This window comes from Trichoderma aggressivum, assembly GCF_033847375.1.
Source record: "Trichoderma aggressivum f. europaeum strain CBS 100526 chromosome Unknown scaffold_038, whole genome shotgun sequence".
Lineage (NCBI taxonomy): Eukaryota > Fungi > Ascomycota > Sordariomycetes > Hypocreales > Hypocreaceae > Trichoderma > Trichoderma aggressivum.
In genome coordinates this window covers 48,650-69,778 of record NW_026946404.1, presented here as the reverse complement: position 1 = coordinate 69,778, position 21,129 = coordinate 48,650, and the positions used below count along the sequence as shown (strand labels likewise).

Here is a 21,129-nt window from a genome sequence, read left to right as displayed (position 1 = left end):
TGTGTGTGTGCGTGCTTGGTCTCATCTGTCATATGAATCAGCATGTGAAGCAGAGTGTGATGATGCATTCCTCACGCCCGAGGTTTTGTGATGTGTGCCTCGAGATATTCCGGCGGCTGCCTCCATTACATTACATTGCATGCATGCACAGTTTGCTCTAGCTCTCATCTAAGCTCCATATCTTGCACACATTAGTCTACCCTCTCCATATCTGGGCGAAGGGATGGAATCGATTCACTTGTACCAATACTTGCTCTACCTCTTCCATCCATGTCCTTTCGGCTTCTACTAGCATGTGGTTTCTGCCATTTAGCCCTCAACTCCCACGTTTTCTTCCCGCCGGTCCCCACAAGCGTACTACTAAAGAGAACCCGACCGACACATGCCACTCACTTTGGGATTATTTTCCGGGGCGCAGGATGCACATGCACGCATGGGGAAGGTCATATGGGGTTGTTTTGATGGGCGGCTGCACGTCGTCGTCGAGTCGTCGATACCTATAGTATGCAAAGAGGGAGGGTTGTATTTGCGGTGGTGAGCGGTTATTGACAGGCGGTCCGGGAATAAGCCCATATGAATGGGTAATAACAGAATGGATGGACGGATGGCTGAAATGAGAAGAGAGAGAGAGTGCACTTCATCAAATCTGGCCTCTTGAACAAAACCAACAGGGTAGCATTCACGAGAAGAGCGCGTTTTCTTTTGCTAATCGAGCGAGTTGGTTGGCCGTCAATGTTCCCATGCTTCCTATTCGAGAGCAGCCGGGGGGAGCAGGGGCTCGGCATGCAGCACCGAGTGGGAATTTCAATGCGCGGGACGAGGCTTGAGAGATAGCCGGGCTGAGGGACAAAGAGGCTAATGGTGGTGAAACGCCTGTGGCATTTGCCTGCTAGTACGAGCACTCGTACATGGACAAAGTGGCGTGCGTTGAGTGATATAACGTGCTTCTTTCGTTAGGGATAACGCGTTTGTTGGAAATACTTGACCGGGCAGTGGTGATCTGGACGAATTGCGACGCAGAACAGGCACCGAGTCGTGATCATCTTGCAGAGCGGCGCAGTCAATGGTTCTGCTTCTGTCGGGGAGCATCAACAAAAAGACCCAGAAAAGGAACGAGGGAAGAGGCAGCCAAAAGCACCACCAACATGCACGCATGCACGGTATATGCAGCCCGTCAAATCAAACCAAACCAAATCAAATCAAATCAAATCAAATCAAGCGTGGCAGCAAACGAAAATGTCACAGCAAAGAGACCCGCAGAGACCAAAAAAAAAAGGGTGGCAAATGGGCGGGCGTCCAGCGCAGTGCAGCTTTGGTCGATAATGGTCCGGCGCTGATATCGTGGGATTTCGATGGCGGCGGATGACAAGTTTCGCCGTTATCTCGGGCAATATACTGACACATCATATTAGTGCCCTTGCGTGCAGTAACGAATATATGGCTCAACAATAATAGGGGGGATGCAGCTTTGAGCTCCCCGAGAGGAGAGACGGCTGACAATTCAGCAGAGCAGATGGGAGAGAATGAGACCAGGACGTCAAGGTAACCTGACCTGACCTGGGCTCGTTCCTCAACTTGCTGGCTGTTTTGCCTTTCGGGTCGGGGATTCCGAGTCATGCCGTCTGTCTCGCCTCGTTTCTGTTGGGCTGAGTCCAAAGCCGCCACCGTCCACGACGGACGGTTTCGAAGCAACCGAAACGGCTCGCTGTTACTGTGCCTGTACTCCGTATCCATCTCGTATGCGGTAAAAAGGCCAAGCCTCAGCCTAGCAACCAACCCCCGGTCTCTGCCGCTTTTGCGCCCTTTTTGCCTGCTTCCCCCCCATGTCAACCATTATGCCGCCAAGACGAAACGGTGGCTCCATAATGGCTCACGGAGCTCAACTGGTTGGCCGGTTTGTTACGGCGGTGCGGTGGATCCGCCCCTACGGAGCCGGCGGAGGCGCTGCTTTGGGGAGCTCGGGGGAATAGCCGTGGAGTTGATAAAAAGTCCCAAGCATTCGCAAGGCAACGTTGGGGAGGATGCAAGTACCTGCTAACGCAGTGGACCCGCGACGATGCAGCGTCGATGCCAATTGGGCCCGCCGTTCCGGGGACAGGCGAGCAAGGCCGGAGGGAGCTGATCTGCATGAGACGAGAGAGAAGAGTCGACTCGACTGCGCAGAGAGAAGCCCGTGGCGTATTGCGGTGAGCTCCTTGCACCACGTTTTCGCTGCCGCCAGGGGCTCTGCTGCAACGTGGCTGCTGTTCTGACCATGTACGAAGCACGGCGTAAGAGAAGTGCTGGCAGCGGAATCTCACCACTTGCCCTATCTTACGATGGACAGTATTCAGCCATCAGGGGCCGGGCGAAAACGACGCCGAAACGAGGCATCGTGAATTGAACCAAGTCAGTCACCCCTGGCTTGGCTGCTGTTGCTGTTGCTGTTGCTATTGCTGGTGCCGACGGGAAAAGCGCGCAAAAGCTCGTCCAAGTGTCGGCCCGTCTTGTGTCTGAGACTTGGCGCCTGGATCCGATAGCCGTGTGTGGCTTGGCTGTGAGCGGTTGAGTGGAAATCAACGGCGTGGGATAACCTCAATAGGCATCAACGATAGGTGGATTTCATGCAAAGTACACGAGTCTGAGGCTACCATGTTTCATGAAAAAGCATTCGGCAACTCGATTGCACTTGGGCAGGCATCACGGGCAAGCTGGCTGTGTGTGTTGATGGCATACAGCTGGTTTGAAGCAAACGTCCTCATCATCATCATGCACGGTTCTGTCATGCTTGCAATGTGTCTTGATGCAAATGGGCGTATGCACGGTTGAGATCTTGTTTTCCCATGACAAACAACGCTCGTCTTCTTGGGTGAGACATGCCTTGACGAGAGCAAAACTTGAAGTTGAAGTGCAACCCGACGTCAACTTACATGAGAAGCCAAGCGGGAGCAAGGGCTGACAAGCGCTTGTAGTGCAGCGAAGGAGAATCGACATGTGCTCCGGCAGCAAGAGAAAGAAGCAGAGATCGACATCGAGAGGCTTCCCCGCCGGCGTGTATTGGCGCGAGAGGAGGAGTTGGAGCGGAGACAATCAAGTTGCTGAGGGGTCCCACGGGGGAAAGCGTGCGTGAACATGCATGAGAAGAGTCGTACGAGATGATGGCTTCGGATGGATGTTTGGTGTAGCGCCGACGCAAACCTCGCTCTTTTCGTCGTCTTCGGTGCAAAGATGGACGACACGATACGACACGTCGACCGAAGCAAGGGAGCAGGAGAGGAGATGGAGGTGAAGCCTGCCAGCGCCGTTGGGGATAGTTGTGGTTTCCGGGGCCAAACTGGCGAGCAGCCATTGACGTTGATGGCTTCACGGGAAACAAACTCAATTTCGACCCGAGAGCCTGTTTCTGCTGGATGACAGAAAACTCAACCTGCGCATCGTGAATGTGAAACACAGCCTTTGAGTTGCCGCTCCGTGGTGGTTGCTTGGCTGAGCAGCAGCAACAGCAACAGCAGCAGCAGCAGCACGGGACAAAGTGGAGGCCATCCCCGACATACGTCATTGTGCTGGCACCCCTGCGGGCGACGATCGTAGATACAAGAACACATGTCCGATGTGTGCACGAGTATCTGGCATCTGAGTTTTGCTTTTGACAGGCAAAAGGGGGTGGTCAGGATGGAACAAGTTAAGACGGCAAGGATGCTGGACGAGGGGTCGGAAGCATGTGCAAACATCTGGTCTAGGCAAGCCACGGGCTGCGGATGGATGGATTGCGACCTATTGCATTGTCGACGAGCGTTAGTGTCCGTCTTTGAAGTAAGTACTCGAACACTCGGGATGGACGAGAATAAGAAAAGCCAAGTCAGTCATCCAAGGCTCGTGCTGTCCGTTGACACGAGGCTGGATCATGCCCGTGGATGATATCAGGAGGTGTCGATAAGCGGTGCTGACATTGAGAGTGAGGGTTCATTTCAGCGACCCCTTTTCGCAAGCGGGCGTGACGCAGGGTTCAGTTTTTTTTTCTTCCGTAGCGGCTGCATCGCATCGCATGGCATTGGACTGGATCGTGTATTGGGATCGCGTCGAATCGTGCTTGCGCTGGTGCTGGTGCTGGTGCTTGTATTGCGTTGCATCGTGAAAGCGCCAAACCGGCGACTGGAAGCGTCGCTGATGTCACTGCGGTGGGCTTTGCTTCAGCACTAAAACCCGGCTTCCCACAGCGGGGCACTCCAGCGACCACCCCAGCCCAGGCGCCTCAGTGGCCCCCTGGGTTCCCTCTAGGCTCCCCCCCAGTAGCCTGTGGGAGCCCTCGAGTTCAGTTCCAGCAGCCCGTTATCGTGAGAAACAAAAAAGACGGCCGGATGACGTTAGTCTGGCGGTGGGCCACAAAAGGCGCAAACCTGCAGGAATTCTTGGTTCTTGTTTGGCGTGCCACTGGGACTGTTTTAGAGCGATGGGGCAGCCCCCTCAGGCCGTCGAATGGAAGAGCAGGTTGAAGGCGAGACGAGACGGTGCTGCTTGGGCAAAAGCAGGGAAGAAACGGTTTGTGCTTCTTGGCCCAGGTCTGACGGCATCATTTTGGAAACGGAAATGGGGGGGGGGGGGGTTCAAGGTCATGATGATGCTGCTCTGTCAGGTTTGCCCGCTGCAAGTCTGATGTGGCACAGCAACAGTCGACGGTTGCAAAAATGATGTCGGCGTGCATTTGGGAAAAGGAGATGAGCAAACATGCCACCGGACACGAGAGAAAGAATGAGTTGAGCAATGAAAGGCAGAGGTAGACAAGGAGATGAGGCAAGGGACGATATGGCTGAGGGCGACATGTGAAGATGAAACTACTACTACAAGTACAGGTACGGCAGTTGAGCAAATGCGGCAGAGTTTCAGGGTGCGTTCCTCGCCCAGCTAGCGCAGCCCGTGCAAGGTACGGGGCTCCAGGGCGAGGTACCGCTACTTGGACGTCAAGACGTCAATCGGGACTGTACAGATACCAGCGTCGCAGCAGGGACTTGAACTTGCTTGTACTGTACACGTACTCGTAGACGAGAGTCGCTAGACCCACTTGACTCTGCGCCACGGGCTGTTGAGCCGCGCCAGGCGTAAGCCAAGGCCGTGCCTGATTGGCCAGCAAAGGGAACATGCCTCTGGAAAAAGTATCGGTACTTGCACATGGACTGACCAGGGATGCCAGAGCCTCCGGCTTGGACGGTGACTGGCCTATAATCTGGTAGAAGCTAACGGAACTTGAAGGGCCTTTCGGGAGGCGATCTTGGCTGCAACGTGAATGACAATGGAATTCGACGGGCAAAATGTTCCTGGTATCTGTACCTGCGCCGTTCCCCGTATATTTTTCTCACTCACCCACGCAACGCAACCGATTAGAGGTACGTATTGATGTACAGTACGAGCACTGGTACTTTTACCCTGACAGCTGGTTGCATGGGAATTGGTTGATTGAATGAATGAACGGATCACAGTCTCCCCCCTTGTGGAGCTCTACTACGAGTATGTACTGTATCTGATGTGATGCCTGCAGTGGTGTTGATTGATCCAATGTCATGTAAATGTCATGTACGGGTACTCGTACGGGTACACACGCCCCCCCTTGCTCTGACCATGGCCGATCAGCTTCACTTCCGCCCCGATTGAGGCGCCATCGTCATCGGCTCGCTCTGCCCACTCACACCCCCTGCCTCTACCTATCTACGTCTACTGTGCGTCTGTCTACATGCTACCCTGCTTGCTTGCTATTCCTCCTAGTTCCCTCTAGTTTGGATTGGATTGGACTGGACTGGATTGGGTGCTTGCACTCTTCTCCTTGTCGTGGGCTCGAGAGTTTTGCAAAGAATTATAAAGGTTGCGATTCCCGCGCCTCTTGTTGAGATCTTAGTCCCCTCTCCTCCTCATCAGCTTCAGCAACCATCCACTTGAGCCTTGTTCCAACATCTAAAACGGTCTACCGTTTCCAACAACACTCTCCTCTACTCTCTACTATACATACTACTATATCCTCTTCCATCTCTTATTCTCTTCTCTCTTCCCCACGCTCTTATATAAACAACACACCGCAATCATGGCCGTCATGGGCAAAAAGGCAGTTCACTTTGGTGCCGGCAACATTGGTATGTCACCACCATACAGCCATCGCCCGTCTCAACACCCCAACAACTAACATCTACAACAGGCAGAGGCTTTGTCGCTTGCTTCCTCCACAACTCGGGCTACGAAGTCGTCTTCGCCGATGTCAACGGCGACCTGATCGACAAGATCAACGCCACTCCCTCCTACAGAGTCATCGAAGTCGGCTCCGAGGGCACCTCGGAAAGCACAATCACAAACTACCGCGCCATCAACTCGCGCACCCACGAGGAGGACCTGGTCGAGGAGATCCGCACCGCCGACGTCGTCACCTGCTCCGTCGGCCCCAACATCCTCAAGTTCATCGCCCCCGTCATCGCAAAGGGCATCGACCGCCGCGCCGACGAGAACCCGCTGCACGTCATTGCCTGCGAGAACGCCATCGGCGCCACGGACACGCTCGCCGGCTTCATCAAGGACGCCCGAAACACCGACCCGGAGCGCCTCGAGACGCACCACCTGCGCGCTCGCTACGCAAACTCGGCCATCGACCGCATCGTCCCCGCCCAGGACCCCAACGCCGGCCTCGACGTGACGCTGGAGAAGTTCTTCGAGTGGGTGGTGGACAAGACGCCCTTTGAGGACGTCGGCATCCCCTCCATCGAGGGCATCAACTGGGTCGACAACCTGGCGCCCTTTATCGAGCGCAAGCTGTACACGGTCAACACCGGCCACGCCACCGCCGCCTACCACGGCTACAACCGCAGGAAGCGCACCGTCTTCGACGCCCTCCAGGACAAGCAGATCATGGCCGAGGTCCGCGGCGCCCTGACCGAGACCAAGAACCTGCTCGTCGCCAAGCACGGCATCGACGACGAGGCCCAGCTCGCCTACATGAACAAGATCATCAAGCGCATCGGCAACCCTCACTTGGAAGACGCCGTCGAGCGAGTCGGCCGCGCCCCCCTGCGCAAGCTGTCGCGCAAGGAGCGCTTCGTCGGCCCTGCTGCCGAGGCTGCCGAGAACAACATGCCCATCAAGTACCTCCTCGACGCCATCGAGATGACGTTCCGCTTCCAGGACGTCGACGGCGACGACGAGTCCAAGGAGCTGTCCGCCATCATGTCCGAGAACACCGCCGAGGACGTCGTCGCCAAGGTCTGCGGCATCCAGGCCACGGAGAAGATCTATCCTCAGCTGGTCGACATTGTCAAGCGTGTCCAGGACGACAGCCAGGAGGAGTAAAAAAAAAAAGCGAGCTTGCTTATAGAGCTTTCCACTTCCCTTTCATTCTCGATACACACAGCATTCATTCACGGCGATGAGTGGGTGTTTTTAGGGTTCACTTTATGATCTGATTTTTGCGCGCGTGCCTTTTTTTTCTGCTTTTTCAACTTGACTTCTTCAGCTTGTTTTACCAATGCAATGAATGAACTGCAAGGCGCTGGGATCCGGTATATTAGATGATCATCTAATCGTTTTCTCCTTGTTTTCTTTTTTCTACTTTTTCTGTTTCTGTTCTTTGTCTGCTAGGGAATAAGGGCATTCATTAGCCAGCATCTCTTTGTCTGCTCGGCATGGGAAACTTCAGTCCATAGATTGATTGATAGCATTACGAATCAAGATACCAACATCAATGAAAAAAAAACAGACTTGATCCAACTTCTCTCTTTGTTCCCCCATCTTCGCATGTTCCATTCTAAAGCTTACTTGATTTCTCGTAGAAGATGCCAACGCGCAAAATGAGGTCACCATGATCTCAACATTACCTTTCCCAGCCCAAACCGAAATAAACGCAATGCAGCCACCCCGTCTAAAACGGTCTCTTCTCCAACGGGAATTTTTTCCTTGCTCCAATCTTCCAGATCCCCTCCCCCCCTGCCCTTCGGCAACTAACCCTCTCTTGTGTCACACTCACACACACACACACAGCGCTAAAGCATGCCATAACAGCACACCACCCAACGGAAGTAGTTTGAACCCCTTGTATCCCTGGGATTGCCGGAATAGGAAGGGCACGATGTGTGGCCGGCTGATTGGTCCCTCTTCCATTCGTTTCGTAGTGGGCCACCTTTATTTCGGAAAGCCTTACTTTGTCTTGGAATTCTCTTTTCTTGACAGCCGAGCATAGACATGGTGAGACCAAGGCTGAGCCGGCCGGCTTTACGAGCTGCTCCCCCCTACCCTACCCGGACCGGACTGCTCCGAGAAATGAGGTGAGGTGAGACAAAAAGAAGAGCAAAAAGTGGCAAAAAAAAAAAAAAAACGCTGCATGCCGATGATTCAAGGCCCCCCCTTTTTCCTTGCAAAAGACCGCCTAGTACTGAGTAGACAATCCTACGGAATTGACGATGGCAGCGTCATGCAGCTAAATTCTTGCTCGATGAGGGTTCTGGGCCCGGATTGGATGTTTACTAGAGGCATTCATGTCTCATCTTTTAATTGAGGCGGTGTGCGGATATTAATTTTTCTTTTTATATCAGTCGATACAGATTGTGTAACAAGTTACGACTTAGTACTTTGATATGCAAAAAAAGGGCTAGGCCTTCTACGTGTCATGCTGTGGCTTGGGGTCAAGAGGATTCTACGGGACGTAAAGTGTTGGCAGGAGGATTTATATGCAAGGGACAGCTCGCGAGTTCTGGTCATCATCATGCCACGGAATCCAAGTCCAGCCAGATTGGCCAATTGGGGCTGCCACTTGAATGCAGGGGAATACCTACGAGTGACTATGCTCAAGTCTGAATGGCTGTACGGAGTAAAAGAGGGATGACACAGAACGTCATGTGGTGCGCTCTACGTGACCGGGCGTAAATGCCACAAAATTGCTGGGATGGAGCAGATGCCTCTGAGACTGTCTCTCAATTTCTGCCAGCGTGACGGATGGGGATCTACAGGGACGTGGACCGTGTCGGGGACGATCTGCTCTTACTTGATATCGTAGCCTCGTGATCCGACTCTGAGGGGGGCCGAGGAATGTTGATCGCGGGTGTGTTAATTGAGAGGCTGGCTCTCGGGCTGCTCGACTAAGCCCCCCTTTGTTGCCGGCGATGAGCTGCATAAGAAGTAAGAGTTGGCGGCGAGATTTTTCCCAAGGATTGCCCTGCATACGTGCGTGCATGAAGGCCAGCAGTATCAACATCAACATCAGCATCAGCATCAGCATCAGCAGCCTCACTTTTCTCTGCTTCTGGTCGAGCTCGTATGCTATTTTGGCGCGCTCGCTTGCTCCAGAGCCCTTTCTTTGCACTCCCCCCCTGCACAGAGAAGTAGAGGTAGAGGTACATTGGAAACGCCATGCTGCTTCCAATACTACTCCTCTCCGGCCTTTGCGGCCACGGGCCATTTGCCGCGGCCGCCATCACAGTCCCTGTCGATCCCGATGTTGGCCCACTCCCGCTGTCGACCGCCGGCACCGTCAGGTCTGCGTCGGAGCTCCTTCGGCAGAGCTGCCCCGAAGAGTTCCCCCCGCGCACGCCATACTGGCCGGAGCTGCTCATGTCGTCCTTTGCCGATTTCGGCTCGGACGACGACGGCGCCTTTGCCAATGGCACAATCTTCCAGTCGTCAGACAGTCTCGTGAGGGGCGCCATCGAGGCATGGGGCCAGCACCAGAGCCTCGTCCTCCGGCCTGACGAGGTATGGTTCGAGATTCTGGCGCAGCTCAACTTCTACATGACTGCGCATGCCGAAGATGTTCGGCATCTGTTTGTCGATCACGAGGGCAAAGAGGAGATTCAGGTGTGGCGCTTCTCGTGGCGTGACGTGATCGCGGCATTTGCAGGCGAGATCCAGCAGAGGGTCAAGACAGATTGGCTGCTCGACTGGATCATGCCTAATTTCACCACGAGCGACGACAATGACGGCCTCACAGCCACCGTCCTGATGATGGGCCTGATGCAACACTACTTTGAGTTTAGCGGGGGCATCACCTGTGGCCTTCCCGAGGTGACGCTGCTGGGGGAGAGAGACGACTGGGTGAAGCTGCTCGGGAAGCTGGACAGGCTCAGGGAGTGGGGAGACGAGCCGGCAGACTATGCCGATCGGCTGCGGCCAATCTTGACTCGCTTCGTGCTCACATGGGACGAGCCGGACTGCGACGAAGTGAAGGACTTTTGGAACAACATTGTTCGGTCGCAGAGGCTGTTCTCCTGTGGCGCAGGGCCTGCGAGTTACAGCATCTCGGGGTGGATTACCGGGTTCCTGCACTGGACCGTCGAGGGCGACCTGAGGATCTCGCGCCAGGCCGAACAGGAGTTCCAGCCGTCGGACGGCGACCTCGTGCTCGACGGCGTCCCGTACTTTTCGACGGAGCTCGACGACGTGCCCGTCGGCTACGCAAAGGCGCCGCTCAAGATGCTGGACTACCCAAGTCAGGGGACGGACTCGATGGCGTATCTTCTGGCGGGCAACGTCGGGGTGCAGAGACTAGCGGTGGCCTCTAGCGAAACGCCGGGCCAGGAGGATTTCAAGGTGACGGCGCAGCCGATGAGCGCGTGGTTCCTGTTTGGGCCGGTGAATGCGACGTTCAAGACAGGGCCCAGGTACGGCGACGGGGGGGAGCTGCTGAGGGCGGCGGCGGGGCTGGGGATGTGCTCGACGCATAACTTTGGGGGGTTCGACGACGACGGAGCAATTGGCGGTGTTGGCGATGTTGGTGATGTTGGGGGTATCATTGGGGGTATCATTGTAGACGTTCCGGGGGATGGAGTTGTGTTTGACGATCCCGATCTGATAGGCATCGATGGAGGTGATGGTGATGGTGATGATGGTGGTGATGATGGTGGTGATGGTGATGATGGTGTAAGTAAGAGGAGGGAGAGGCGGATCGTCAAGGGCAGCAAAGCAGATGCGCTGAGGCACAGAATCTACACGTAAAGGATGAGATGAGATGAATGATGACTAAGGATAGCACTAACAACGAACAATTGAGCCAATGAAAGCTGCTGTTGTGCTTATGTGATGGACCCCCGGCCATTCAAATACCTTGAAGATTCCCATCGATTGGCCAATGAAATCAGCCCCCATCGCTGCTTTTGATTAGTACCAACCCGACATAGGCATCAACATTCGTTCCCCATTCCATCCCCATTCCCCATCCAAGTACATAAAGCTACATCTCGACAGAATATCAATTGATGCGATTAATGTGCATGTGGTGCACTGTATCCGTCAACTGTGTTGTCATTATCATTCATTGCCACGCTCACATCAATGCTCTCCTCATTCTTCATTCAGTAAATGCTCTCCCCCCCCGTTGCCACAACCACATCACTCGCCCTTCATAAGCCAATGCCCGATGCCAATTCACCCCCATACGAGTACATACGAGCTGCTCCATGGGGAAACCAAGTCATTGATTGGCCATGTGCGCTGCACGCATGCACACGACATGTACACGCAAGGTGAAGTGTTCATAAACACACTGGCCAGCCATGCTGTAATGCGGGACAGCTCACTGCCCGTTTATACTCGTACTCGCAGGGCGGTTTGCCCCCCCCGGAGCTAGTGCACTGTGCAGCGCTCACCGACACCTGTGATGCGCTGGTTGGCGGGCCGCATCCACTGCCAACCCACTGACAGCCCACTAGCGCCCACTGCCAGCCCGCTGTGGCCCTGCTGGCAACGCCCACGGCCCCCCTGCTGTGCCTGAATGGCCCGTTCGTCTCCCCTCTGTCGCAGCTCCAACACCCAAAGCTCTCCACAACCTCCAACCTCGACCTTCTCCCGCAGCCACTCACGTCCGACTCCGTTGGTACTTTGCGATACCTCGAGCGAGATCCCAACTGCGAGCCCGACGACGACGATGCTGCTGATTCTGCTGCTGATTCTGATTCTGTGACGACGGCCAATTGCGCGCTTCTCGGGTGCCCCAGTCCCCTCGCCCTCTGATTCCAACATCTAAGCTGGATCCCCGGCTTGCTGAGCAGCCTCTCTCCCTCTCCCATCACATAGCACAAGTTTCTGCTCAAGCCGTCTCCCCTGTGAGGTCTTCCCCAGATCAAGGCAGGCCGAAAGGAGCGGAAGCACCAGCTCAAGCAAAGACAACGCAAAACATCTCTCGCTTGCATCATCCGTCTGCATCACCGTCGTCATACTTGCGGCAGCCGCAAGAGGGTGCCGATATGGCGACTGTCGTCCAGCAGACCCAGCTCCATACTCGGACGCGTACCTCTCGCGTGCCCTCTGCCAGCAGCAGACCCCTTCGAGCCGCCGCCGCCGTAGCGGTTGCTGCCGCAGCCTTTGCGAGACCTGTGCGAAGCCTTGCGAGGCCCAAGACTGAAGCGCTTCAGATCCCGCCCAGCGCCGCCCCTGCAGAGTCCAATGCGGGCTCGGGCCTCAATGTTGCAGGTCCGGCCTCTCTGTCGCTGTTCCTCACCAACATCAAGCTTCTGGATCTCGACCAGCTCCCTGACTGGCCCGAAATCTCGGCTGAGACGTTCGCGGCATCCGGCACCACCCTGCAGGACCAGAAGAGGCGAGTACAGTGCGTAGAATGGGCCTTGTATCAGCTGTTTGTCATATGGGATCCGGACGAGGCGGCGAATGTGCGTACTTTTTTTCTTCCTCCTCCTCCTTGACTGCTAAGACGACTGACGTCTCCGATGATGTGACATGGTGAACTTGACATGGCTAATACCCCATCCCTCCCAAACAGAAGCTGAAGCCTTTCTACCCACCTGTCGATCAGCTCCAGTCTGTGAACCTGCGCGCCGCGCTCGTCAGGGCCCTCGAGCAAGCCAAGAAAAATGGCGACCTCGGGCGGGACACCATCATCCGCAAGACCATGTTGGACGAGTGCAAGGGCGAGAGGCTGGAAGAGGTCCTTGCCTTCTTTTCCACCGCGGTCCTGAAAAAGGTGGTTTCTGACAGCCTCGCCGCCAGCCGCGGCTACATCACACCCGCCATTGAGCTTGCCTTTGAGAACAAGGGCTACAAGAGCGAGAAGTCCCATCTGATTGCGCTGTCCATGGCCCACAAGGCCTCCATGCGACAGCTCCTGCAACGTAAAGAGCTGGCTAGGGTTCGCTTCAAGGAGTTTGCCGTGGTGCTGGACGAGAAAGAAGATGATATCATCAGCAGACGAGAAGTCCTTGAGATGAAGGAGATGGACGGTGCTGGCCAATCCGTCTCTGACAATGCCAGGGCCGAGATGCGGCGGACTGTGCACCACAATTGGTCAGGCAGCGAGGCCTGGATGGAGACTCTCCTGTCCGGAGATCCAAAGCACGGCGGCCTCATGGCTACCAAGTTCGACCGCGTCTGGAGAAGAGCCCAGAAGGGCCGGCTTGACGAACTGGACACGAACGACGTCGGCCTCTTGGAGCAGCTGGACAGCCGGGTCAAGATGCAAAGAGACAGGCTCCGCAAGTGGGATGCCTTTCGTCGGAACACGTTTGGCGAGGCCAGGCCCATGCCGGCCAAGCCCAGAGCCACTGCCGCCAAAGCCAAGGGCATCGACCTCGGCTTCACCGCTCACCTGGATCTGCAGACCGGGAGAAGGAACAAGTCCACCAGGGTTGCGCTGTTTCAGCATGCGCCTCAGATGTCGGATGACTATGCTGCATTGGTTTCGGATCTGAAATACGACCTGGGCAAAATCGCAACCAAGGAGGTCGACATTGCCTCTCTCGTCAGGAAGCGAACCCCTGTGAAGCAGGATCGCCGTGACCGTCGCCTCAATTCAACTTCATCGTTTGAGGGCGGTGATGATGATGAGATTAGCGACCTGGAGGACGCCGAAAGCGCGTTTCGCGCAGACAGCTCTGTCACGTCGTTCTCGTCCCTGCAGGACAAGTTTACCGCTCCCGCTCGTGCCGTAAGACCGGTCATCTCTCGACCAAGCCTGTCACAGCTCTCTGGTGGCGTGGATACCGTGTGGTCGTCGGCCCAGAAGAACTTTCCTGGGCGAAGCACCTACGACCTGACTCAGATTGAAGAATCGCCGCTTGCGACTCCCCCGTCTATTCTTCCTCAGCGAAAGCCTTCGGGCTATGACACGCCAACGCGCCGTCGGTCACCCGAAGAAACAAGGCCTGTTGCCAAACATAAAACGAATAGCCCGCCACGGTTTTCGCCCACAAAGGAGTTTGCGGACGGCTCTACGTCTCCCGGGAAAAACTCGACTCCGTCGCCCGTGAAGCGCACCAAGCCTCGACACACTCTCTCCTTGGCTGAGCGCACTCGACTCTCAATGAGCCGTAAGAAATCTCTGTGCTTTGAGGACGAGGAGCTTGACCCGCCCACTCCCATCACACCGGTCACCACCAAGCCTGCGGAGCCAGATTACTCCGAGGATCTCGCCAGCCGGACCCGTCGAAGCATGGCCGGGTTTGACAAGGCGCAGCAAAAGGCACAGATGGAGCGGCGCAGGTCTCAGAGGAGGGCCAAGATGCCCCCACGAAAGGAGACGAGCTACTTTCCAAGGGTGGACGAGGAGGAAATCAACGAAACGACGCTTCTGCTGGAGCAGTTGGCCGAGGAGGAGGACGTCGAGGCCGTCTTCCGATCGCGACCCAAGGTTGGACAGAGCTTGCAGCCAAGCCCAACGAGAGAGGAATGGGCTGATATTCCAGAGTGGAACGGGGTGAGCATGAAGTGAGACTGATGTTGTCTCTGACGATGTGAACTTGGCATCTTTTTTTTTTTTTTTTTTCTTTTCTTACACTTTTCAGCGTTTGGGCGTATATAGAAGTTACCAATAGATCTCGGGAATGGAAAACAACGATTACGAAGCACAGTATAGACTTGGCCACAAACAATAGATTCAAAGACTCCTTGTTGTCATGATAGCACCTCATATATTTGCATGTCAGGGCGTGCCAATCCCATCTATCGTATTGTACATGTATATCTATCTCATGAAAACTTTCCTCATGTTTCCAAATATACCATTTCAAGCCCCCCCTTTTTCGCCCATTTTTCACCACATGTCAATCCCTCGTCATACATGGCATATTGAGACAACCACGGATGCAACCGCCGCCTGTTTACCAGCCCTGCTTTTTCAACTCCAAGACCTTGTTGACAGCAGCCTTGAATCCCGTCTTAAACCTCGCCCTCCACCGCTGACTCCTCAACCTCTTCTTCTTCAGACCCTTTCTCTCGTGGAACTTTTGCGAGTGGTACTTGTTCCGCACCTTTTGGTCCCGGCACATCCTCTCCAGCACGCGGATGGCCACGGCGGGGGTGGGTGCCGAGGTGGGCGACAGGCGGTCCTTGATGAAGACGGTGCGGCCGGTGACGGCGTCGGTGCGGATCTTGGGGCGGAGCAGGGGGTCGCCGACGTTGAGGGACTGGCCGTAGGCGGCGGATCGGGCGGCGACGATTTCGGCAATGTCGAAGTTGAAGGGGGCGGAGGAGTCGGCTGCCGTGTAAGGGAATGAAGAGGCTGGGTTTTCCTCGGCTGAGGCTGAGGCTGAGGCTGATGGCGATTCTGACTCGGCAGCAGCAGCAGGAGGAGGAGGAGGAGGAGGGGGAGGGGGGACGAAATCGGTCGAGGCTGGTTCAGAGCGAGCCTTTGGGGGGACGACGGGCTTCGGTGCCGGTGCGGGAGGGACAAAGTTGCCGACCAGAGGGTTTCTTCGATCGTCAAAGACGGATCTGGACGCATTGAATCGGACGGCCAGTGATGTGGAAAAGGCGCGGGCTTGCGCTGGGGCGGCGAGTCTGGACAGCATCATGCTGCCGTATCTCGAGGTTGCGGCCCTGCGATGGAATCCGAATCAGTACATTGTTCTCCAGCAAGAGATCAGACATCAATCACGCACATGCTGCTGCAATTCGCAATGCCGACGCAATGGCTCCAGCAATTCTCCAGTCCTGAATCATGCAGGCATCGACATCCCACATCTTGAAAGTTCGCTGCGGCTGCAAAAAGTTGCGGGCGGATCAACTTTGATGCGGGCCTGGCCTCCCAAAGTGGGTACATCTCGCAGAACCAGGAATCCCAGCCGTGAAGCCGCGATTCGCACCTCTGCATATCAACCACGACGAAACAAGAAAAAAAAAAAATCTGCGAAAAGCTGGACATATTCAGATCAGCACGAATCTCTTTCGCGAAGAGGAACTTGATGCTGCTGCTCTGTGGCAACAATCGCGCCTGCCGTCACGTCTCAATGCAAGCCGAGAACCCTTCAATTTGAGGCTGCTGCATCTGGAGATTTTGCTTGTGCGAAGAGCTGCTGACTGCTGGGACTCTTCTTTTTTCCCCTTCTGCTTGACCCTTTATTCTCTTCTTCTAGGTGCCAGCGTTGGTCTGACGCAAACAATCCAATCCGCCTCTGCAACTTGCCAGCGTGACGCTGCTCTTAGCCGCAGAGCCTTGTCAGCATGGCCTACAACCATTACGGAGGTACTCAAGGCCGAGGACAGTCTCGACGATACAACAGATCCGCTAACGGAGCTTCAGCACCGCACAATCCTTATGGCGCGCCTCCTGGCTATGGCTATCCGGGCGCGGCGCCTGGCATGTCCGCTCCTCCTGGGCTAGGTACGGTTGTCTTTTTCCTCTTTTTGCTTCTCTCCTTGGTTTCGCCGCTGACTGTTTCTCTCTCTCTCTTCAGGACCTCCTCCAGGCATGTCTCCCGCTCCGGGAATGGCCCCCCCGCCGGGCATCCAGCAAGCCAACGTGCCTCAAGCTAATCGTCCAAGTGGTCTGCCTGCTTTCCAAGCCCCGACCAACATGCCGAACATCAACTTCAATGCCCCCGTGATTCGACTGGGCACAGGAGCCTCAGCCGGTGGCGGCAGGTCCGACGACCGACCTGCGCAATCGGGAGGAAGAGCTGGGCTTGGGATGGAGAGGGGGTCGGAGCAGGGGCGAATGGCGGCCAGGGAGACGATGCAGACGCTTCTTCCACCGACGAGCGAGGAGAAGCTGCGAACCATCTTTCTACACCAGATTCCAGAGGGACTGGGCGGCGACGAGGGCACGAAGAAGCTTCTTGGGGCCGTCGGCAAGCTGAAGCGCTGGGACCCGTCCGACAGCGTGTCCGAGGATCGAAAGGGAACCAAGTTTGGCTTCGCTCTGTTCGAGGACATTGATTCCGTGGCAACTGCCGTCAAGCTCCTGACCGAAGAAGAGGTGCAAATCCCCATCAGGAAACAGCCCAGCTCGAGCGACCCGCCGGCCGACGACAGCTTTGATGATGTGGAAAAGACGAAGCTGCAAGTGGTTGTTGACCCTACGTCGTTGAGCTACCTGGAGGCGTACAAGGAGAACAAGGGAGACGATGCGTCCCTGGAGCAGAGAATAGAGCAGGCTCGCGCAGCCCTCAAGTCAGTGATTCGAGAGCTATTCTACCCCCCTGTTGTCGACACTACCGACGTTAATGGCGATGTTGCTATGGGGAATACGGATGCCGAGGAGAACGTTGAGGTGGTCAACATCCCCCTGGCGCAAGAAGACGAGTTGGCGGACATCCCACCTGAGATGCGAGAGGTCGTTGCAGGAGAGATTGCGGCTTTCCGTGAGCGCAGCAACCAACGGGATATGGAGCGTCTCCAGCGAGAAGAGGAACTGGAAGAAAGCGAACGACGCCGCAATGGCGCAGCCCGGTCAAGGCTGGCCTCGCCGCCGAGGAACTCGAACAATGTGCCGCTGGGCCCTCGTGGAGTCTCCGTACCAAACGCCCCAGTCGGACCCAAGGGCCAAAATGGACCGAACCGAGTGGCCTTTGTCAACGGAGGGGTGAACAACGCAGATGGGTCTACAAGACGCGACGATGAGGACACCGACGCAAGCGATGACGAGCTCTGGAGGAGACGCGAGGCTGAGCGCAAAGCCGAAGATGACAAGATGTACGCGGAAGCAGAGAGGAAATGGGTCAACAGAGAGCGATCACGGCAGGCAGCGTTGGAGCGAGAACGGGAGCGAGAAAAGCACGACATGGAGTCCCTCGAACGAAGGAAACAGGAGCAGCTGGAGAGAGAAAAGACGTGGGACGATGAGCGAGAGGCCACCCGCAAAACGCACAACTACTACCGAGACCACGGCGGCTGGGCGAGAAAACGAACGTCTGATCGGGCTGAGGAAGAGGCAAGAGATGAAGCCGACCGGCAGGCCGAAAAGGTGGAGCGAGACCGCGAGCAGGCCAGGCTAGAACAGGCGCGCGGCATGGCGGATTCTTTCCTGGACCAGCAGGCCCGGGAGATGGAACAGCGCGAAGCTGCCGCCGCCGCCGCCGCACCACAGCCATTCAAGCTGTCGCTCGGCGCGGCGGCACAGCGAGCTCAAGCCTCACGAGCGGCCCCTCAACGACGCACGATTGCCGAGGTGGAGGGTCTCCTGGACGACGAGGAAGTCGAGTCGACGAAGCGGCAGCTCATCCCCATCCAGCTGGACGCCTCCTCGGGCGCGGCGGGCATGACGGAGGAGGAAATCTCGCAGGCGGTGCGCGCGCTGGCGCAGGAGATTCCGTCGGAGAAGGACGGGCTCTGGGCGTGGGAGGTCAAGTGGGATTTCATGGACGACACCGTGGTGCGGGACAAGCTGCGGCCGTTTGTGGAGAAGAAGATTGTCGAGTATCTCGGCGTGCAGGAGGAGATGCTGGTCGAGGCCGTGGAGGAGCATCTGCGGAAACATGGCACGGCGGGCGCCTTGGTGGAGGAGCTCGAGGGGGTGAGTCTTTTCTTTTTGATGCCGTTCCCCATCTTCTTTTGTTTCTTCTCGGAGAAGTACTCGGAGAACTAATCGTTGCTTTTGTTTAACAGGCCCTGGACGACGAAGCAGAGGATCTGGTCAAGAAGCTCTGGCGCATGCTCATCTTCTTCACCGAGTGCGAGAAGCGAGGCTTGCCGGCGTAAAGAGGGGACGTGACACTACAAACAACCTCCATGGAGATTTGGGGGTTGTTTTCTAATGAGCTACTAACTCTCTGCGTTTAATTCTGCTGCTTTCTTTTTGGCGTCTTGTGGAATTGTTTTTTTCTTGTTGAGGAGAGAACGATACAGGGCGCCATTCCGAAATCACGTCTTCTTTTTTCCCAAGTAGAGATGCAAATATGGAGAGATGTGAAAGAGGACAGTAATAGGAAATGGGAACCAAAAAAAAATCCATCAATCTTGTATGTACAACTAGGGTGTTTTTTGGGAGAAACAGACCCCGGGCTTTGAAAAATCGTGTAGGATTTCTCTGTTGTGTAAATAAACAATGGCCAATTTCTTCAGGGAACCGCTAGAATCGTGTGCTTGATGTTCATGACACTGCATCATCATTGATTGATTAATCCATGCTCGAATCAGCCGTATAAACCCCGTGATTCTAACTCGTCAGCAATACTCACCAACCAACATCCCGTCATCACAAAACGGTAAGCTCAGCTCAAGAACAAATGAGGAGAAGCCACGAGCCTCACCAAAACCGAGAGCCGAGGCTGGGGGTCACATCAGCCCCACACAGACGTCTCCAAAGAGCGCGTAACGAGTAACAGCCGCTTACTCTCTGTTTCTTACTCGCGGGGAGAGCCGATTACCGCCAAAATCCCCCCCCTTGAGCCCAACACTTACCGCGTCAAAAGGGCGCTGGCGAACAACTCGACGCGATAACTCTGAGCCGTGTCACAGCGGCCATGACCAGCCTTGCCGCCTTTTGAGGACCGTCTCATTGTGTTTCATCTGCTGAATGAGATAAGGGAAAGAGGAACAAGGCGAAAAAAGGGGCAGAGAGAAGAAAGTGAGTGAGAGAGAGAGAGACAGACCAAGCGGCAAAGACACCGTGATAGTCGAAGGTGCCGGTCACCGCAGTGCAGTATCGAGTAGTATCTGGCACTTACATGCCGTCGCCACTTGCCTTTACTTTGCCCCGTCAGCCTCGCTTGCCCCCTTGTCCAAGTCCAAGGCAACAGCAACAGCAACAATGGCCATCTCCATCATGAGCTCGCCGCCCGCGGTCGAGGACGTCATCATCACGGCGCCTCGGCCACACATCCTGCTCATCACCATCAACCGCCCCAAGCAGCTCAACTGCATCCGCCACGACATGCACGGCCAGCTCGACCGCCTGTGGAAGTGGTACGACGCCGAGCCCGCGCTGCGATGCGCCGTCATCACCGGCATGGGGCGAGCCTTTTGCGCAGGCGCCGACCTCAAGGAGTGGAACGAGCGCAACGCCAACCCCGACGAGCCGTCCAAGAAGGCGCCCGAGGCCGGCTTCGGCGGGCTCAGCAACCGCCAGGGCAAGAAGCCCATCATCGCCGCCGTCAACGGCCTGTGCCTGGGCGGCGGCATGGAGATGATTCTCAACGTCGACATGGTCATCGCCTCGGTCGATGCGCGCTTCGCCCTGCCCGAGGTGGCCCGGGGCGTCGTGCCCATCCAGGGGGCGCTGCCTCGCCTGATCCGCTCCGTCGGCATGCAGCGCGCTTCCGAGATGGCTCTGCTCGGCAGGATCTACAAGGCCGACGAGATGCTTCGCTGGGGGCTGGTCAACCACGTCATTGCCCGCGGGAGCGACGTCGTCGGCGAGGCCCTCCAATGGGCCATTGAGCTTGCCAACAACTCGCCAGACTCCATCATCGTGGCCCGTCAGGGCCTCCTCAGCGGCTGGGAGGCGGAGAACCCCAAGGATGCCACCGACCGCATTCTGACCGACATCTACACCAAGATGGACGGCGGAGCCAACATGACCGAGGGCGTGCGGGCCTTTGTCGAGAAGAGAAAGCCCATCTGGAAGGATAGCAAGCTGTGAGATTGGAAAGAGAGGTGCGGTGCAAACCAACATGATCCCTATCCCTCAAACAACACCAGGACGAGAGAGGAAAGTGTTGGGCGGGAATGTCTTGGATTTGGCGTTTTGGTGATGCAATCGATCAAGGCCGGCGGCATGTCCTGCATGCCTTGGGATGTACATATGACTCGTTGTAGTATCGGTGTAGCAGTCCGTATAAGCAAAATCTGCTCTGTTTTCTGCCCTGAAAACATTCTCTCCATGCACGCTACTGTACTCGTACATGGATCACAATTCTGCACCAGAAAGAGATTGGGGTGCAGTTACTTTTCAGCCGTCCAGTCGTAATGGAGCCGCAGCGCTGTTTGGACAGTTACAAAGTTCCCAGTCTCCGTGTCAATTCTCCC

The 21,129-nt window shown here is 55.9% G+C and overlaps 6 protein-coding genes across 6 annotated transcripts; 5 read left to right on the top strand and 1 right to left on the bottom strand.

The window, feature by feature from the left end:
* Positions 1-6,049: 6,049 nt before the first annotated feature.
* Triagg1_8068 (uncharacterized protein) lies at positions 6,050-7,299 on the top strand (the record flags this gene model as incomplete). Its single annotated transcript, XM_062902874.1, has 2 exons — positions 6,050-6,098; positions 6,161-7,299. 2 exons carry the CDS (start codon positions 6,050-6,052, stop codon positions 7,297-7,299), a joined length of 1,188 nt encoding a protein of 395 aa, XP_062752913.1.
* A 2,052-nt stretch (positions 7,300-9,351) lies between these two features.
* Triagg1_8067 (uncharacterized protein) lies at positions 9,352-10,932 on the top strand (the record flags this gene model as incomplete). Its single annotated transcript, XM_062902872.1, has 1 exon — positions 9,352-10,932. One exon carries the CDS (start codon positions 9,352-9,354, stop codon positions 10,930-10,932), a length of 1,581 nt encoding a protein of 526 aa, XP_062752912.1.
* Positions 10,933-11,346: 414 nt separating this feature from the next.
* Positions 11,347-14,656, top strand: Triagg1_8066 (uncharacterized protein; the record flags this gene model as incomplete). The annotated part of the gene is made up of 4 exons (XM_062902871.1): positions 11,347-11,375; positions 11,646-11,921; positions 12,065-12,602; positions 12,713-14,656. The coding sequence occupies 4 exons, from the start codon at positions 11,347-11,349 to the stop codon at positions 14,654-14,656; spliced, it is 2,787 nt and encodes a 928-aa protein (XP_062752911.1).
* A 388-nt stretch (positions 14,657-15,044) lies between these two features.
* Positions 15,045-15,906, bottom strand: Triagg1_8065 (uncharacterized protein; the record flags this gene model as incomplete). Its single annotated transcript, XM_062902870.1, has 2 exons — positions 15,045-15,762; positions 15,821-15,906. The coding sequence occupies 2 exons, from the start codon at positions 15,904-15,906 to the stop codon at positions 15,045-15,047; spliced, it is 804 nt and encodes a 267-aa protein (XP_062752910.1).
* Positions 15,907-16,386: 480 nt separating this feature from the next.
* Triagg1_8064 (uncharacterized protein) lies at positions 16,387-18,861 on the top strand (the record flags this gene model as incomplete). Its single annotated transcript, XM_062902869.1, has 4 exons — positions 16,387-16,408; positions 16,466-16,546; positions 16,620-18,676; positions 18,769-18,861. The coding sequence occupies 4 exons, from the start codon at positions 16,387-16,389 to the stop codon at positions 18,859-18,861; spliced, it is 2,253 nt and encodes a 750-aa protein (XP_062752909.1).
* Positions 18,862-19,912: 1,051 nt separating this feature from the next.
* Triagg1_8063 (uncharacterized protein) lies at positions 19,913-20,743 on the top strand (the record flags this gene model as incomplete). The annotated part of the gene is made up of 1 exon (XM_062902868.1): positions 19,913-20,743. One exon carries the CDS (start codon positions 19,913-19,915, stop codon positions 20,741-20,743), a length of 831 nt encoding a protein of 276 aa, XP_062752908.1.
* Positions 20,744-21,129: the final 386 nt, after the last annotated feature.